This window comes from Oncorhynchus tshawytscha, linkage group LG28 (assembly GCF_018296145.1).
Source record: "Oncorhynchus tshawytscha isolate Ot180627B linkage group LG28, Otsh_v2.0, whole genome shotgun sequence".
Taxonomy (NCBI): Eukaryota; Metazoa; Chordata; class Actinopteri; order Salmoniformes; family Salmonidae; genus Oncorhynchus; species Oncorhynchus tshawytscha.
The window spans coordinates 33,270,131-33,285,410 of record NC_056456.1 but is presented as its reverse complement, the minus strand read 5'-3'; the positions used below and the strand labels follow the sequence as shown (position 1 = coordinate 33,285,410).

The window sequence follows — 15,280 nt, the reverse complement described above, 5'->3', positions numbered from 1 at the left end:
AAATTAACATTCAATTATCTGGCAAGAGGTCTGGTGGATATTCCTGCAGTCAGCATGCCAATTGCACGCTCCCTAAAAACTTGAGACATTAGTGGCGTTGTGTGGGACAAAACTGCACATTTTAGAATGGCCTTTTATTGCCTCCAACACGAGGTGCACCTGTGTAATGATCATGCTGTTTAATGAGCTTCTTGAAATTGTACGTATACTTCCGCTCCCCCTCTCTGGTGCTCGTTGTCACCAGTTGACTTATTATCACGTACACCTGCAACCATAGTTACGCACCCCTGTGCCTCTGGACTCACCTGGACTCCATCACTTCTATGATAACCTCCCCTATATCCGTCACTCCCTTTGGTTCATTCCCCAGGCAGTATTAGTTTTGTTTCTCATGTTCAGACGCTACTCTTGTTTTATATTGTTCCATGTTTTTTGTATTATTAAATTCACCCCCTGTACTTGCTTCCTGACTCCCAGTGTCTGCATTACACCACATCTGTCAGGTGGATGGATTATCTTGGCAAAGGAGAAATGCTCACGAACAGGGATGTAAACTAATTTGTGCACAACCTTTGACTGAAATAAGCTTTTTTGTGCGTATGGAACATTTCTGGGATCTTTTATTTCAGCTCATGAAACATGGGACCAACACTTTACATGTTGTGTTTATAATTTTCTTCAGTATATAACAGAAACTACTGTAGGTTACAATATCCACACAGGAACAGAGACAGCGTTGGAAAAAAAACATTGCGACCGACTGACCCAGCCTGTAGCGTTGAACATCTTGAGGTCCATTGGATCTCCGGAGAGTTCTCCCTCTAGCTTGGTCAGAGAGTGGCAGGTGGCCATGCAAGACACAAACGAGGACCTGACTAGTGTCTCATTGGCTGGGTCATCCTCTGGGGGAGAGAAACTGAGAGAAAGAAGTAGATTGAAAGCTGATCTAAGACCAATTTTGTGTTTTCCACCCATAGGGGATTGCAGTAAACGCGTGTAAATTGTGGGTTTCTGATTGAATAGCTTTAAAAAGGTATCTACAACATTATGTAAATGTTGCCTATCCCTTTAAAAGGACAATCTGCAGTTTGCTACATCAATTTTTGACCCTACAAATTAATATGTACCCATTGATTGTTGAGGAATTTAAATTAAAAATACCTCATGAGCTTAGTTCAACTGCTGTACCCCATCAAAACCCAAAATATAAGCTTGTTTAACTCCAATGTTTATAAAACAAAGTAAATGTAAATAAAACTGTATAGCCTCAAAACATGGTTAGAACTATCATTTTTGATATCATGGATGGTCATCCCTTGCATCCATATCTCTGTCTATGAATTTGAAATTGGTTACATTTCTCCAGCCCCATCCGTCAGCTTTTTACCAAAACAGTGGTAGGCTTTGTTATTGTTTCAACTGCTGATTTCCCCTTTAACGTAGTGGGGGTTTCACGAGGGGACTAGTGGGGTCACAGAGAAAGGACTGGGGGAAACAAAGGAGCTGTGGTATTCATCCACTGACTTCCCCATAACAATGGAGGGGTCAGAGACAGTAGATAACTGATACATGGTAGAAGAGAACATCGCTCCTTAGCCATGGTAGCCATGGTGGCCATGGTGAGAAACATGGACACCTCATATCCCTCTCATTCTCACCTGCCATTTTCAACTCTCTGGATCCCCCAAAGGTCCAAACCATCTTCAGTGAGAGTACCAGTCTGTGTGAGGAGCAGGACAGTTACACAGAAATATACTGTAGCTTCATTCTACAACTGTCTGCATTTCCTACCTGTGTGCTAGCTAAAGATTTCTGAATACTTTATTTTAAAATCACAGAATCATAGTTTTACAAAAACATACTACTAGATAGAGCAATATGTTTCACTAGTGATTATAACAGCCTGATACTTGGCATGAAGTTTGATAGTTTGTGTTTCGGTGGCATGGTGGGTACCTTGTCGAAGCAGACAAGGCATAGTGGGTACCTTGTCGAAGCAGACAAGGCATAGTGGGTACCTTGTCGAAGCAGACAAGGCATAGTGGGTACCTTGTCGAAGCAGACAAGGCATAGTGGGTACCTTGTCGAAGCAGACAAGGCATAGTGGGTACCTTGTCGAAGCAGACGAGGTTGAGTTGGCCACAGATGTTGATCCTCTGGGGACTGATGCAGAAGATACCCACACGTTTCAGCCGGCGCTGGGCATAGACGATGCCAGCTGTCATGGCTGCAGGCAGCGCCGGGGGCACCGTGATGGTGATAATGTCCAGAGATTCAACCACTATGGTTTTGGCTGGAACCTGTTCAAAGAGAAGAGAGGAACCTTCTAATAAGTTTGGCTGGAACCTGGACATGGAAAATACTCAATGAAATGGACAAACTGCAGACAGGGAAACAACACTATTCCTGGACTTAACGGTCTCCATACTGATATTTTTCTATTTTACTATGAGACGGTCATATTCTTCCAAAAAAGAGAATTGGTTGGGAATGGGCCATGCATGTTTAAATAATGGTCAATTCCTACATTGTCAGAGGACTATTTTCACTCATTTAATGCAAAGCCAAAAACACAGGATGGATACTACACATTGATTGTGGAGTGGGTAGGTGTAATGCTCTTTGAGCACTAGCGAAAAAAGCACAACAGAAATGCAATCTGTTTTCAATGCCTGAACAGACAAACTGCAAAGTGCAGTACCTGGTTTATGATGCTGAGGACGATGGTATAGATGAAGCCAATGCCGGCCACTCCCACCAGACAGAGCAGGAAGAGATAGGCATCTCTGTACAGCTTGAAGTCAGTGGGCTTGGGGTACAGGATGGAGCGCACCAGCTGGCCCTTCTCTGTGCTGAAACCTGACAGACAACAAATATTGGAAATAACCTAAATAGCATTTGAATTGATGAGCTGCAGAGTGCCATATTAACCCTTTAATTGAGTACATTTATCTCACATCCCAGTGGAAGCTGGGAGCCCATCCTCACCATGTCTCTCTCCACTGTTGTATTCAGGGAAGGTTGGTTTAAAACTGAATGCACACAAACACTTTGAGCTAGACCTATAACAACTTTACAGCCCTGTATAGGTCAGTTAACCTAGAGTCTGAGGCCCATGCACTAATACACATATGCTATATTTAAGCAATACGGTATGGGGGGTGTGGTATATGGCCAATATACCACAACTAAGGGGTGTTCTTAAGCATGACGCAACGTGGAGTGCCTGGATACAGCCCTTAGCCATGGTGTATTGGCCATATACCACAAACCCCAGAGGTGCCTTATTGCTATTATAAACTGGTTACCAACGTAATTGGAGCAGTAATTTTTTGTTGTTGTCATACCTGTGGTATACGGTCTGATATACCACGGCTGTCAGCCAATCAGTATTCAGGGCTCGAACCACTCAGTTTATAATAGGTAATAAATGCGTATTAGGTGTATTAAGGTCAATGAAAAACAGCTCTATAACAGAAGACTGGAAACAATAAGTGGTCTCACCAGTCCTGACCACCACGGCCTTGACCAGTTCCCCGGTGTAGAAGCGGGTCTGAATGATGTGAGTGCCACAGAACAGTGTGTGTCTCTTGTGTTCCTCTATGCTATAGACGCCAGCCCCATCTTCTCCTGAGCTGGGTAGGCTGGTCTTGGTGACAGGCACACTCTCACCTGCAGAGTACCAATAGAAAGATATTATAGGTACACATAACCTGTTACACTACAATGGAACCATAGCAGCTTTTATTATGGCATGGGGTCTGGGGCCTGTTTTCCGGACCCAGATTAAAGCTAGTCCTGAACCGAAAAGCACTTTCAAATTAGTTTTCCCATTGAGCATGTTTTTTTTAGTCCAGGACAAGGCTTAATCTGAGTCTGGGAAACTGGCCCACAGTGTTCAAATTAAAGGATGAACATTTTATAGTCACCTGTCAGCATGCTCTCGTTGACGATGCAGTTTCCATGAACCAGCACGGCGTCACAGGGCATGATCATTCCATTGGACGGGATGACGATGACATCACCGGGGACCAGCTCTGTGGACATGGCCTCCTCGACATCTGTGTTCAACACAACACCACAGGGGTATACTACAAAGCAGGAGCCAGCTAACTGTGATTAACAACCAGAAATAACTATGGATTTTCTGTTTCATTAAGAAAGCTAAACTAAATAAATAAAAAAGTTATATAATAATATTTAGGCAAGTTAGTTGGCTAACTCCTTGTTCCGGTTTGTAGTATACCCCTCTGGTCAGATGGCGAACCCATAACAAGCAGCATAGTCCATAAGGAGGACTTGTTTTTCCTTCACAATCAACAAAAAATGTAAATAAAAAAATAAAAAGATGTAATAAAAGATGTAGGATGAAATTATATCCATTATCAAATCATCATCAAGTACACATTGTCAATGTAATACTTTAAAAGTGTAACCGAAACAATGGAAAGGAGGAAGTCACTAATAAAATGCAATAATAGATGAATAACAATGAATACACTACATTAATCTCTATAGAGCCAGTCTTAGCAGGGCTGCTACAAACCTAGAGTCCCTCTGCACACTGAGACACGTACAATACTGTGTGTCGCCACCATGTCATGCAGCATGATGTATTGCTGTAAGCAGAGAAAAAGGGAATCCATTAAAAGAAACATAAGCTAAACAACACAGAAGTAATCTATTAAAAACAACAACAAAAATATGTTTTAAGTGAGAATTGGTTTGTACCCGAAAAAAGGAAATTCACGAGCACCACAATGCCTTTTCGACCCATTCTCTACCAAGGTTTTCCAGCACACAGCTTTGACCTACTACAGTAGCTATGTTGCTATTATACTTCAAACTATGTGTAGGCAGGTTGCTTAGGATTCAACCCTTCTCCTATATGATGGTAGGGAGATTTGAAGTTAACGCTAGCGCCCCCCCACACAATAATAACTATTCTGTCATTGCCAAGGAACGAGTAACATTTAACTTCGATAACTCAGATTGAGAGGCAACATGGCTGCCACTTCCGCTACATGAGGAAGTTCTTAGTCTAGGACGACCACCCACCTTCTTGACGGTGTACAGCGAGGTAGCTATGGATATGACAGACATGAAGACTATGGCAGCGGCGTAGTAGTAATACTGTTCAATGCTCCACAGAATCACGCTGAAGAGCTGGAATATGTAGAACGGATTCAGGACCTGAGGATGAAAGAATTAATATGGGAAAAAAAGTGGGAAATTATTGAGCTAGTTTCATCCTATGCAGCTTTATTGTCAAATTTATGATTGTTTTATTGTCAATTTATCCCATTATCATTTTAGATAATGGATTGTTATTATCAGATGAGTCATTGGAAAATTAGCAGCGTTTGCTCTAAGGCAGTGGTTCCCAACTCCGGTCCTTGGGTATCAACAACAGTACATATTTTTATTGTAGCCCCGGACAAGCACACCTGATTCAACTTGTCAACTAATCATCAGGCCCTCAATGAGTTGACTCAGGTACGTTTGTCTGGGGGCTACAACACAACTATGTGTGCTGTTGGGTGTACTCAAGGACTTGAGTTGGGAACCACTGCTCTAAGGTACAGTAGTTATTCCTAGCCATGTGACCTGACCCGTAAAAACTCTGGGGACTAGTTGAAGACTATAAACAGGCTCCAGGGTTTTTCCAGGTCAGCTGATCAAGACAAACTCCAGGTCATACTTGTTGTTGTGTGAGAGAAGATGTATCCAGTAACCTACCTCTTTTATGAGGAGCTTGAACACAGATGGCACCTTAACTGCTATCTCATTCACTTCAAAGAACAGTCTCCTGTTGAAACCGGATTGAAAACCATTAGCATTTTTGCCAGCTTTCTCACACGCCAAAGGGCCAAAGTGTTCAAACACCGGTATGCACTGTATGCTTGTGCGGACTAGCCAGTCTTAGCTGTACATTCAGAGATAAATTCCAACATTCAAAAGAGCCGTTGGGCCAAATGAGATTCAAGAACCGGTGGTGTGTGCAATAGTGCCTGTAGGAACAGGGATGATTATGCCTATGTGTAAGGTAGAGGTGCAGAAGAGGAGGCTGGTAGGAGGAGCTATTCGAGGACGGGCTCATTGTAATGGCTGGAATGGAATAAATGGAAAGGTATCAAACATATGGAAACCACGTTTGACTCCGTTCCTTTCATGCCATTTTGGCCATTACAATGAGCATGTCCTCCTATAGCTCCTCCCACTGGCCTCTTCTTATGTACTGTGTATGGGAGTAGAGGGTTGTGGGTAATGTAGGCTACCTGTAGTCCTGAAGTAGTTTGCTGAGACCAGAGCTGTGGTCAGTGTGGATGCTGGAACAAGTCACCCTGACATCCTCCAAACCTCTAGAAGAGCAGCACACACAGTCACCTCCATGGTAATACTGTATACTTACCACCTTTCATATAAGGATGATAGAGAATGTCCATGTTTTAAAAGTAGCTGGACAATTACACATGTATGGGGGTTACTGAAGTCTTATGTAATGTGATTTTGCAATAGGGCTCTTACTTAAACACTTCAAAATTCTGAAGCAGATCATTCCAGTAGTATTTTGTGCTGTGGTGGGTGAAGTAGCAAACCTGATAGAAAGAGAGATGTAGTCAGAACACCAAGCAATGTTCAGAAATCAACTGAGAGGGCTTTGGATCTGTATCCATCACTTCATGCGTCTCAATAATCTTGGATACCTTCCTTCCCTCGTGTCCTTTCCTCCAGGACCACAGATCTGTACATTTCACCCATCACTTGTCTTGAAGGAAAGGACATGAAGGGAGAGAGCCATTCAAGACAACTGGGACACTGTTTGTTAATGAATATCAGAGGCCATTGCCTTACCTGAACTGGCTGGATATGGATGTATTTTCCCTGAAGTTCATCTTGGAGGGCACTGAAGGAGTGTATACTGTCCCCATTAGGTATGTGCAGAGGGCTTAGGAGATCGACACCGTCAAAGGGTCTCTTTCCAGGGGCTAGCATCACATGTACCTTGGCCCGGAACCATCTCCTAAACTCGTCCTGTTAGAATTTAACCAATGTCAAGTCATCCAGTTAACATTGTCCCCAGGATAAATTGCGCACAGCACATGGACCTCGAGCTTGGGGAGGATGTGAATACCATCCATTTGATGCTGTAAGACAGTGATATTAGTGATTAAGCAGACTGACTCTTCAGTAGAGAATTGGTTATTGTAAATTACAATTTGTAATGTAGTCACAAGCCAATGTTATCTTTACTGTTACTTAGGGCGTAGTAGGTTTTATTTTTTGGGGGGGGGAGGGGGGACAACAACAGTTTTCAGCTGTGCTATAATAATTGCAAAAGGGTTTTCTAATGATGAATTAGCCTTTTAAAATTATAAACTTGGATTAGCTAACACAACGTGCCATTGGAACACAGGAGTGATGGTTGCTGATCATGGGCCACTGTACGCCTATGTAGATATTCCATAAAACATCAGCTGTTTCCAGCTACAATAGTCATTTACAATGTCTACACTGTATTTCTGATCAATTTGATGTTATTTTAATGGGCAAAAAAAATGTGCTTTTCTTTCAAAAACAAGGATATTTCTAAGTGACCCCAAACTTTTGAACGGTAGTGTACATACATACATATACAGACATATATTTTTAAAATATATTTTCTTTTATAATTTCCCACAAACCCTACCACCCCTCCCCTAATTGGAGTAAACTAGTGAACAATAACACTTAAGCTTCTGCTTCCAGCTTTATACGTACTATATAGTTTTTACAGACGCAATCTATTTGACAATAGTTATATGTTGTTTGTTTTTAGTTCTGGCCTTCCTCTATTTCTGATGTTCATCCAGTTGTATTTGCTATATCTTTTTAACTGTGCTATATTTCACATTTTTACAGACACAGTATATTTTACATTGGTTATCTTGTTGTTATTAGTCCCACTCTTCAGCTCCATTCAACCCCTCCCATCTATCTCTTAACACCATCCACATTGGATTTCTATTTGCTATATATTTTTCAGCTGTGATGTTTCACAAAAGTTATGAACCTTTCTATTCTCATAGTTTCTACAGATTGTAAATTAAAGATAAGAAATTTTGCTAAAAGTTTTATTATATTATGGATCGATTGACTAGGACTTTTCAAATCACCCAATGAAAGGTTATCTTTGGTGAGTAAGATTAGTGTACCGTGGATCTTAGCAGCAGTGTCTGGGACTCCCTGATGAAGGGGGTCCGTGTGCAGGTCCCTCTCACTCCCCACTCAGGCAGCCAGTAGAGCACCAGAAACAGCAGCCCCCCGGTGCACACCGCCCCAACGGCCACCAGAACCATCTTCCAGGGGCACGGCCGGTAACCCCACACCTCCTATAGACACACAATGAGATTGTGGCACATGTTGGGTCAGAGAGCAAAATTTGGCTGTAACACCTCTTGGATGGAAGCTCAGCTACTCTAGCCCCTATCCCAGGCACTTCTTAAAGGATCCGCCCCTTTTTCCCCAATGTTCACCTAAAATGACGTACCCAAATCTAAGGAAGTATTAGATCAATATTAGCTAGCTATATCACGCCACCTGCTATGCTATGCTAGCGCAGCGGTAATCAGTATGGTATATATAAGGCTATGCCTAGATGGCCTTTCACTATATATGCTTACACGTAGTATCCAGTCATCTCTGATCTACATAAAGACCCTAGCTGGGCCAGGGGTAGGATCTTGGGTCTTGATGTAGTTATGGTTTTTGGACAGGCATGCATGATATGGTGTTTGTTCAGTCACTCACCATCTCGTCCTCCAGGCCCTGGTTGATGATCTTCACGTCTTTCTTCTCCATCCCGTCAGAAGTGTTTAAAGGTCCCACTGAAACAACAGGGAACATCTTACTCAGCGTCTTGGAACTGTTTGCCATTGTAAATATTCCTGTTTGGGTAGCATGTTGGATTTTGTCTCGTTATGTTTGAATTTAAGCTGCGGTATTTGACTTGAAACGAAAGGATCCAAAAGCCTGTTCTACCATGGCCCTATCACCTTTGCCTGTGGCAGTTTAGGCCCGGAATGCTGTCAAGCCCTTTTTGACAAATGCGTGGATTTAATGTGCTATACACTGCAAGATGGCGCCGAGAGAGATGACAGCTTCCCTTCAAGTCCTTAGGAAACTGTGCACTATTTTTTCAATGTATTATTTCACAATACATTATTTCAATGTATTATTATTTTGTTGGCCCTGAAAACCTTAAGTGTTATTACATACAGCCGGGAAGAACTATTGGATATCAGAGACGTCAACTTACCAGCATAACCAGCACTACGACCAGGAATACGACTTTCCCAAAGCGGATCACACAGTATTTGAACTGATTCCAGAGGCCGACCCAAAACCACGCCGTCAGAGGAGAGCGTGCCGGAGCGGTCTTCTAGTGAGGCCTTGGATGCGCGCACACCACCCACCGCTTCCGAGTATTTTACTAGCTAATGTCCAGTCCCTGGTTAACAAGGTAGATGAAATTATGGCAAGAGTTGCTTTCCAAAGAGATATCTGGGATTGTAACATACTCTGTTTCACGGGTGACATGGCTAGCTGGGGACACACTGTCGGAGTCCGTATAGCCAACAGGATTTTCCATGCATTGCGCCGACAGGAACAAACATCTCTCTGGTAAGAAGAAGGGCGGGGGTGTATGTTTTATAATTAACGACTCATGGTGTAATTGTAACAACATACAAGAACTCAAGTCCTTTTGTTCACCTGACCTAGAATTCCTCACAATCAAATGCCGACCGTATTATCTCCCAAGAGAACTCTCCTCGGTTATCGTCACAGCCGTGTATATCCCCTCGCAAGCGGATACCAAGACAGCCATCAAGGAACTTCACTGGACTTTATACAAACTGGAAACCATATATTCTGAGGCTGCATTTATTGTAGCTGGGGATTTTAACAAAGCTAATCTGAGAAAAAGGCTACCTAAATTCTATCAGCATATCAATTGCAGTACACGAGTGAGTAACACACTCGACCACTGCTACTCTAACTTCTGCGATGCATACAAGGCCCTCCCCCGCCCTACTTTTGGCAAATCCCCTCCCCTAGGCAGAAACTAAAACAGGAAGCACCCGTGCTTAGGTCTATCCAACGCTGGTCTGACCAATAGGATCCCACTCCTTCAAGATTGCTTCGATCACGTGGACTGGAATCTGTTCCGGGTAGCCTCAGACAATAACATTGACGTATACACTGACTCGGTGAGTGAGTTTATAAGGAATTGTATAGGAGATGTTGTACCCACTGTGACTGTTAAAACCTTCCCTAACCAGAAACCGTGGATTGACGGCAACATTCGCACAAAACTGAAATCACGTATCACCACATTTAATCATGGCAAGGCGACTGGAAACATGAACGAATACATACAGTGTAGTTATTCCCTCCTTAAGGCAATCAAACAAGCAAAGCATCAGTATAGAGCCAATGTAGAGTCGCAATTCAACAGCTCAAATATGAGACGTATGTGGCAGGGCCTACAGACAATCACGGATTACAAAAATAAAACCAACCCCACCCCAATTTTTCTGGAAATCTTCTATGGGAAGTTAAGCCCTGGAATTTGTGGAAATTTGCTTAAATGAATCAAATAAGTTTGCTTATAACAGTGAACCTTTTTAGTGGGATACACAAGGCAATTCTAGGTCTTGTGGCATATCTTGGTTAAACTATTCCCAATGCAATGGGATCACAACCCTCTGCATGCACAGTGCATTATTCCATCACATGTGTAGTGTACTTTTCCATCACATGTACAGCTGATTCTAAAGATCTTGCACACTAATGAGATGCTATTAAGCCCACACTACTACACTGTCTGAGCCAAGGACTACAAGCTTTCTGGTAAGTTTTGATTACAATACTGGGTGGAGTGAATATATTTTATGACATACATTCTTTTTTTGTTAACGAGTAAATAGTAGCCTACAGCAAAGTGTGTTTAAATCATTTCTAACTTGTGGGTTTTAGCTTGCTTGAGCCTGCTAACTGAGGAGTGTTAATTCACATGTTTCCATATGTGTTTCATTTTAAAACATTTATCTTACAAAGGAGTTGTTTTAATCTAACTGCTTAACTATTCATCTGTACATGGAATTGTATTTGTTTAAAAAAAAAAAAAATCTTCTAATCTTCACAGGAAAATGCCACGGGCACTATCTGATGTGTGGAGACGTTTCACTGCAGCTAATGTAGAAGGAAAAGCTGTGTACATTTGCAAATACTGTTCCAAATCATATGTGAATAATGCAACAAAGATGCAGAATCATCCAGTCAAGTGCATAAAGTGCTCACATCACACCCATTGTCTGCGCTGCTCATGAATTGAATCTGCACCTCAAGGACATCATGGCACTGAAAACAATGTATACACTCTACAAGAGAGCCAAGGAAATGGTTAGGTATGTGAAGGGTCATCAAGTTATAGCAGCAATCTACCTCACCAAGCAAAGTGAGAAGAATAAGAGCACCACATTGAAGCTGCCCAGCAACACCCATTGGGTTGGTGTTGTCATCATATTTGACAGTCTCCTGGAGGGGAAGGAGTCTCTTCAAGAACTGGCCATATCACAGTCTGCCGATATGGACAGCCCCATCAAGAGGATCCTCCTGGATAATGTATTTTGGGAGAGAGTGGTAAGCAGCCTGAAACCTATAGCAGTAGCCATTGCATGGATTGAGGGAGACAATGCCATCCTGTCTGATGTTCAGATTCTGCTTGCAGATGTAAGAGAATAAATCCGTACTGCCCTGCCCATTCCACTGTTGCTCCATGCAGAGGAAACTGCAGTTCTGAAATACATCAAAAAGTGTGAAGACTACTACTGCCTGAAGCTCATACATGCCGCAGCGTACATATTGGACCCCAAGTATGCCGGGGCGGCAGCGTAGCCTAGTGGTTAGAGCGTTGGACTAGTAACCGAAAGGTTGCAAGGTCAAATCCCCGAGCTGACAAGGTACAAATCTGTCGTTCTGCCCCTGAACAGGCAGTTAACCCACTGTTCCTAGGCCGTCATTGAAAATAAGAATTTGTTCTTAACTGACTTGCCTAGTAAAATAAAGGTAAAAAAAAAAAATTTTTTTAAAAGTATGCTGGCAAGAGCATCCGAGATCAACAAGTCCTGTGGTGTCATCACTACCGTGTCTCGCCACCTTGGCCTGGATGAGGGCAAGGTTCTTGGCAGTCTGGTGAAGTACGCTTCCAAGCAAGGGCTTTGTGATGGAGATGTAATATGGCAGTCGGCCAACATATCTCATCAGCCACCTGGTGGAAGGGACTTTGTGGATCTGAGGCTCTTTCCCTTGTTGCCTCTATCATCCTCCAAATCCCACCAACGTCAGAGTGCGTCAGAGTCCTTGTTTGGGAACACACACACCATGAGCATGCAACAGGCTGACCAATACCAACAGGCTGACTTGAAAAAGTGGTCGCCATCTGGGCAAATTTGAGGCTTTTTGAGCCTGACAACGAGCCATCCTCAACGAGGTTGGAAAGTGACAGGGAAGATGAGGCCTCAGAGTCTGATGTTTAAGAGGTGGACATTGAGGAGGTCCAGGGAGAAGACATGGAAGCCTGAGAGAAAGACAACCAAAACTTTAGTTTCTAGACTATCATTTTACAGATGCATGATGAAAACGTTTTTGGGAGATGCGATGGATCATTCAATATTCCCTTTCAGTGGTCAGTGAAATCATCCCATGTGAAGAGTCAACTCATTTAATTGAACTTCAATTCGTAACAATTTTTTCCTTTTATTTCCATTGAATCATTTGCAATTGTCTACTTATGATAAAAAGTAAAAGGTTTATGTTTCTGTTCCCATATTTATATGGAAAATATATCCAATGCAAAAAACATCTACATGTAAATGGTATTAATATTAATTCCCATATATTCCCATACATTCCCGTTAATTCCCACAGAAAGTTTCCACCTCTGAAGATACCCCAAATCTGCAATCCTATAAATGACTATCGCCCCGTAGCAATCACTTCTGTCATCATGAAGTGCTTTGAGAGACGAGTCAAGGATCATATCACCTCCACCCTACCTGTCACCCTAGACCCACTCCAATTTGCTTAACGCCCAAATTGGTCCACAGACGTTGCAATCGCCATCACACTGCCTACTGCCCTAACCCATCTTGACAACAGGAATACCCATGTAAGAATAGGTACAGCTCAGCATTCAACACCATAGTACCCTCCAAGCTCATCATTAAGCTCGAGACCCTGGGTCTCGACACCGCCCGTGCAACTGGGTCCTGGACTTCCTGACGGGCTGCCCCGCAGGTGGTGAAGGTAGGAAACAACATCTTCATTCCGCTGATCCTCAACACTGGGGCCTCAGAAGGGTGCGTTCTCAGCCCTCTCCTGTACTCCCTGTTCACCCATGTATGCGTGGCCATGCACGCCTCCAACTCAATCATCAAGTTTGCAGACGACACTACACTGGTAGACATGATTACCAACAACGACAAGACAGCCTACAGGGAGGAGGTGAGGGCCCTCGGAGTGTGGTTTCAGGAAAATAACCTCTCACTCAATGTAGGCAAAACAAACGAGATGATCGTGGACTTCAGGAAACAGCAAAGAGAGCACCCCCCTATCCATATCGACGCGACAGCAATGGAGCAGGTTGAAAGTTTTAAGTTCCTTGGTGTATCACTGACAAACTGAAATGGTCCACGCACACAGACAGTGTGGTGAAGAAGGCGCAAGAGCGCCTCTTCAACCTCATGAGGCTGAAAAAATTGGGCTTGCCACCAAAAACCCTCACTAACTGTTACAGGTGCACAATTGAGAGCATCCTGTCAGGCTGTATGACAACTGCCCCGCCCACAACCGCAGGGCTCTCCAGAGGGTGGTGCGATCTGCACAACGCATCACCGGGGGCAAACTACCTGCCCTCCATGACACCTACAACACCCGATGTCACAGGAAGGAAAAAAAAAGATCATCAAGGACAATAAACACCCACGGCACTACCTGTTCACCCCGCTTCCATCCAGAAGGCGAGGTCAGTACAGGTGCATCAAAACTGGGACAGAGAGATTGACAAGGCCATCTGATTGGTAAACAGCCACCACTAGCACAGAGAGGCGGCTGCCTATCTACAGACTTGATATCATTGGCCTCTTTAATAAATGGAACACTAGTCACTTTAATGCCACTTTAAGAATGTTTACATATCTCGGGTTACTCATCTCATCTGTACTGTATCCTTCACTGTCTATTGTATCTTAGCCGCTCGGTCACTGCTCATCCATATATTTTATACTACTATGTTCTCATCCCATTCCTTCACTAGATTGTGTGTATTAGGTTTTGTTGTGGAATTGTTAGATATTAACTGTGAGATACTGTCGGATCTAGAAGCATAAGCATTTCTCCACACTCTCAATAGCATCTGCTAACCATGTGCATGTGACCAATAAAATTTGATTTGAATAACTAACATTATTGACTGACAAACTAATCTCAGACCTCCATTAAGAAAGGCTGTCAGCTCTTCAACCCTGTCTGTGTCAATAAAGACGAATGGGTTCAGGACACCCCCGCCTCGCTCTCAGAAAGCTAAACACCTTCTTTGCCCGTTTAGAGGAAAACAGAGCCGCCAACGTGGGCCACGCCGCTCACGAGGACTATGTGTATTCTCGATCTTTTGACACAACTGTCTTGTGAAGAGGGCACGACAAGTCCTCAACTGGCAGCTTCATTAAATAATACCCACAAAAAAACTAGCTCAACGTCAACAGTGAAGAGGCGACTCCAGGATGCTGGCCTTCTAGGCAGAGTTGCAAAGAAAAAGCCATGTCTCAGACTGGCCAATAAAAAGAAAAGATTAAGATGGGCAAAAGAACACAGACACCAGACAGAGGAACTCTACCCTAGAAAGCCAGCATCCCAGAGTCGCCTCTTCACTGTTGACGTTGAGACTGGTGTTTTGCGGGTACTATTTAATGAAGCAGCCAGTTGAAGACTTGTGAGGCGTCTGTTTCTCAAACTAGACACTAATGTACTTGTCCTCTTGCTCAGTTGTGCACCGGGGCCTCCCACTCCTTCTATTCTGGTTAGAAACAGTTTGCGCTGTTCTGTGAAGGAAGGAGTACACAGTGTTGTACCAGATCTTCAGTTTCTTGGCAATTTCTCACGTGGAATAGCCTTAATTTCTTAGAACAAGAATAGACTGACGAGTTTCAGAAGAAAGATCTTTGTTTCTGGCCATTTT

The 15,280-nt window shown here is 43.2% G+C and overlaps 1 protein-coding gene across 2 annotated transcripts in view; it reads right to left on the bottom strand.

The window, feature by feature from the left end:
- LOC112227124 (polyamine-transporting ATPase 13A3) overlaps positions 1 to 15,280 on the bottom strand; it is a 45,001-nt gene that overhangs the window by 18,860 nt on the left and 10,861 nt on the right. For both annotated transcript variants that reach the window (XM_042307832.1, XM_042307833.1), the window contains exons 2-15: positions 8,791 to 8,867; positions 8,196 to 8,372; positions 6,856 to 7,035; positions 6,529 to 6,599; positions 6,279 to 6,362; positions 5,740 to 5,809; positions 5,059 to 5,193; positions 4,547 to 4,619; positions 3,930 to 4,061; positions 3,505 to 3,672; positions 2,702 to 2,859; positions 2,112 to 2,300; positions 1,659 to 1,720; positions 766 to 916 (exon numbers count right to left, since the gene is read on the bottom strand). In XM_042307832.1, coding sequence (XP_042163766.1) covers positions 766 to 916; positions 1,659 to 1,720; positions 2,112 to 2,300; positions 2,702 to 2,859; positions 3,505 to 3,672; positions 3,930 to 4,061; positions 4,547 to 4,619; positions 5,059 to 5,193; positions 5,740 to 5,809; positions 6,279 to 6,362; positions 6,529 to 6,599; positions 6,856 to 7,035; positions 8,196 to 8,372; positions 8,791 to 8,841 — 1,701 coding nt within the window. In that variant the 5' untranslated portion in view covers positions 8,842 to 8,867. The remainder of the gene's footprint in view (positions 1 to 765; positions 917 to 1,658; positions 1,721 to 2,111; positions 2,301 to 2,701; positions 2,860 to 3,504; positions 3,673 to 3,929; positions 4,062 to 4,546; positions 4,620 to 5,058; positions 5,194 to 5,739; positions 5,810 to 6,278; positions 6,363 to 6,528; positions 6,600 to 6,855; positions 7,036 to 8,195; positions 8,373 to 8,790; positions 8,868 to 15,280) is intronic.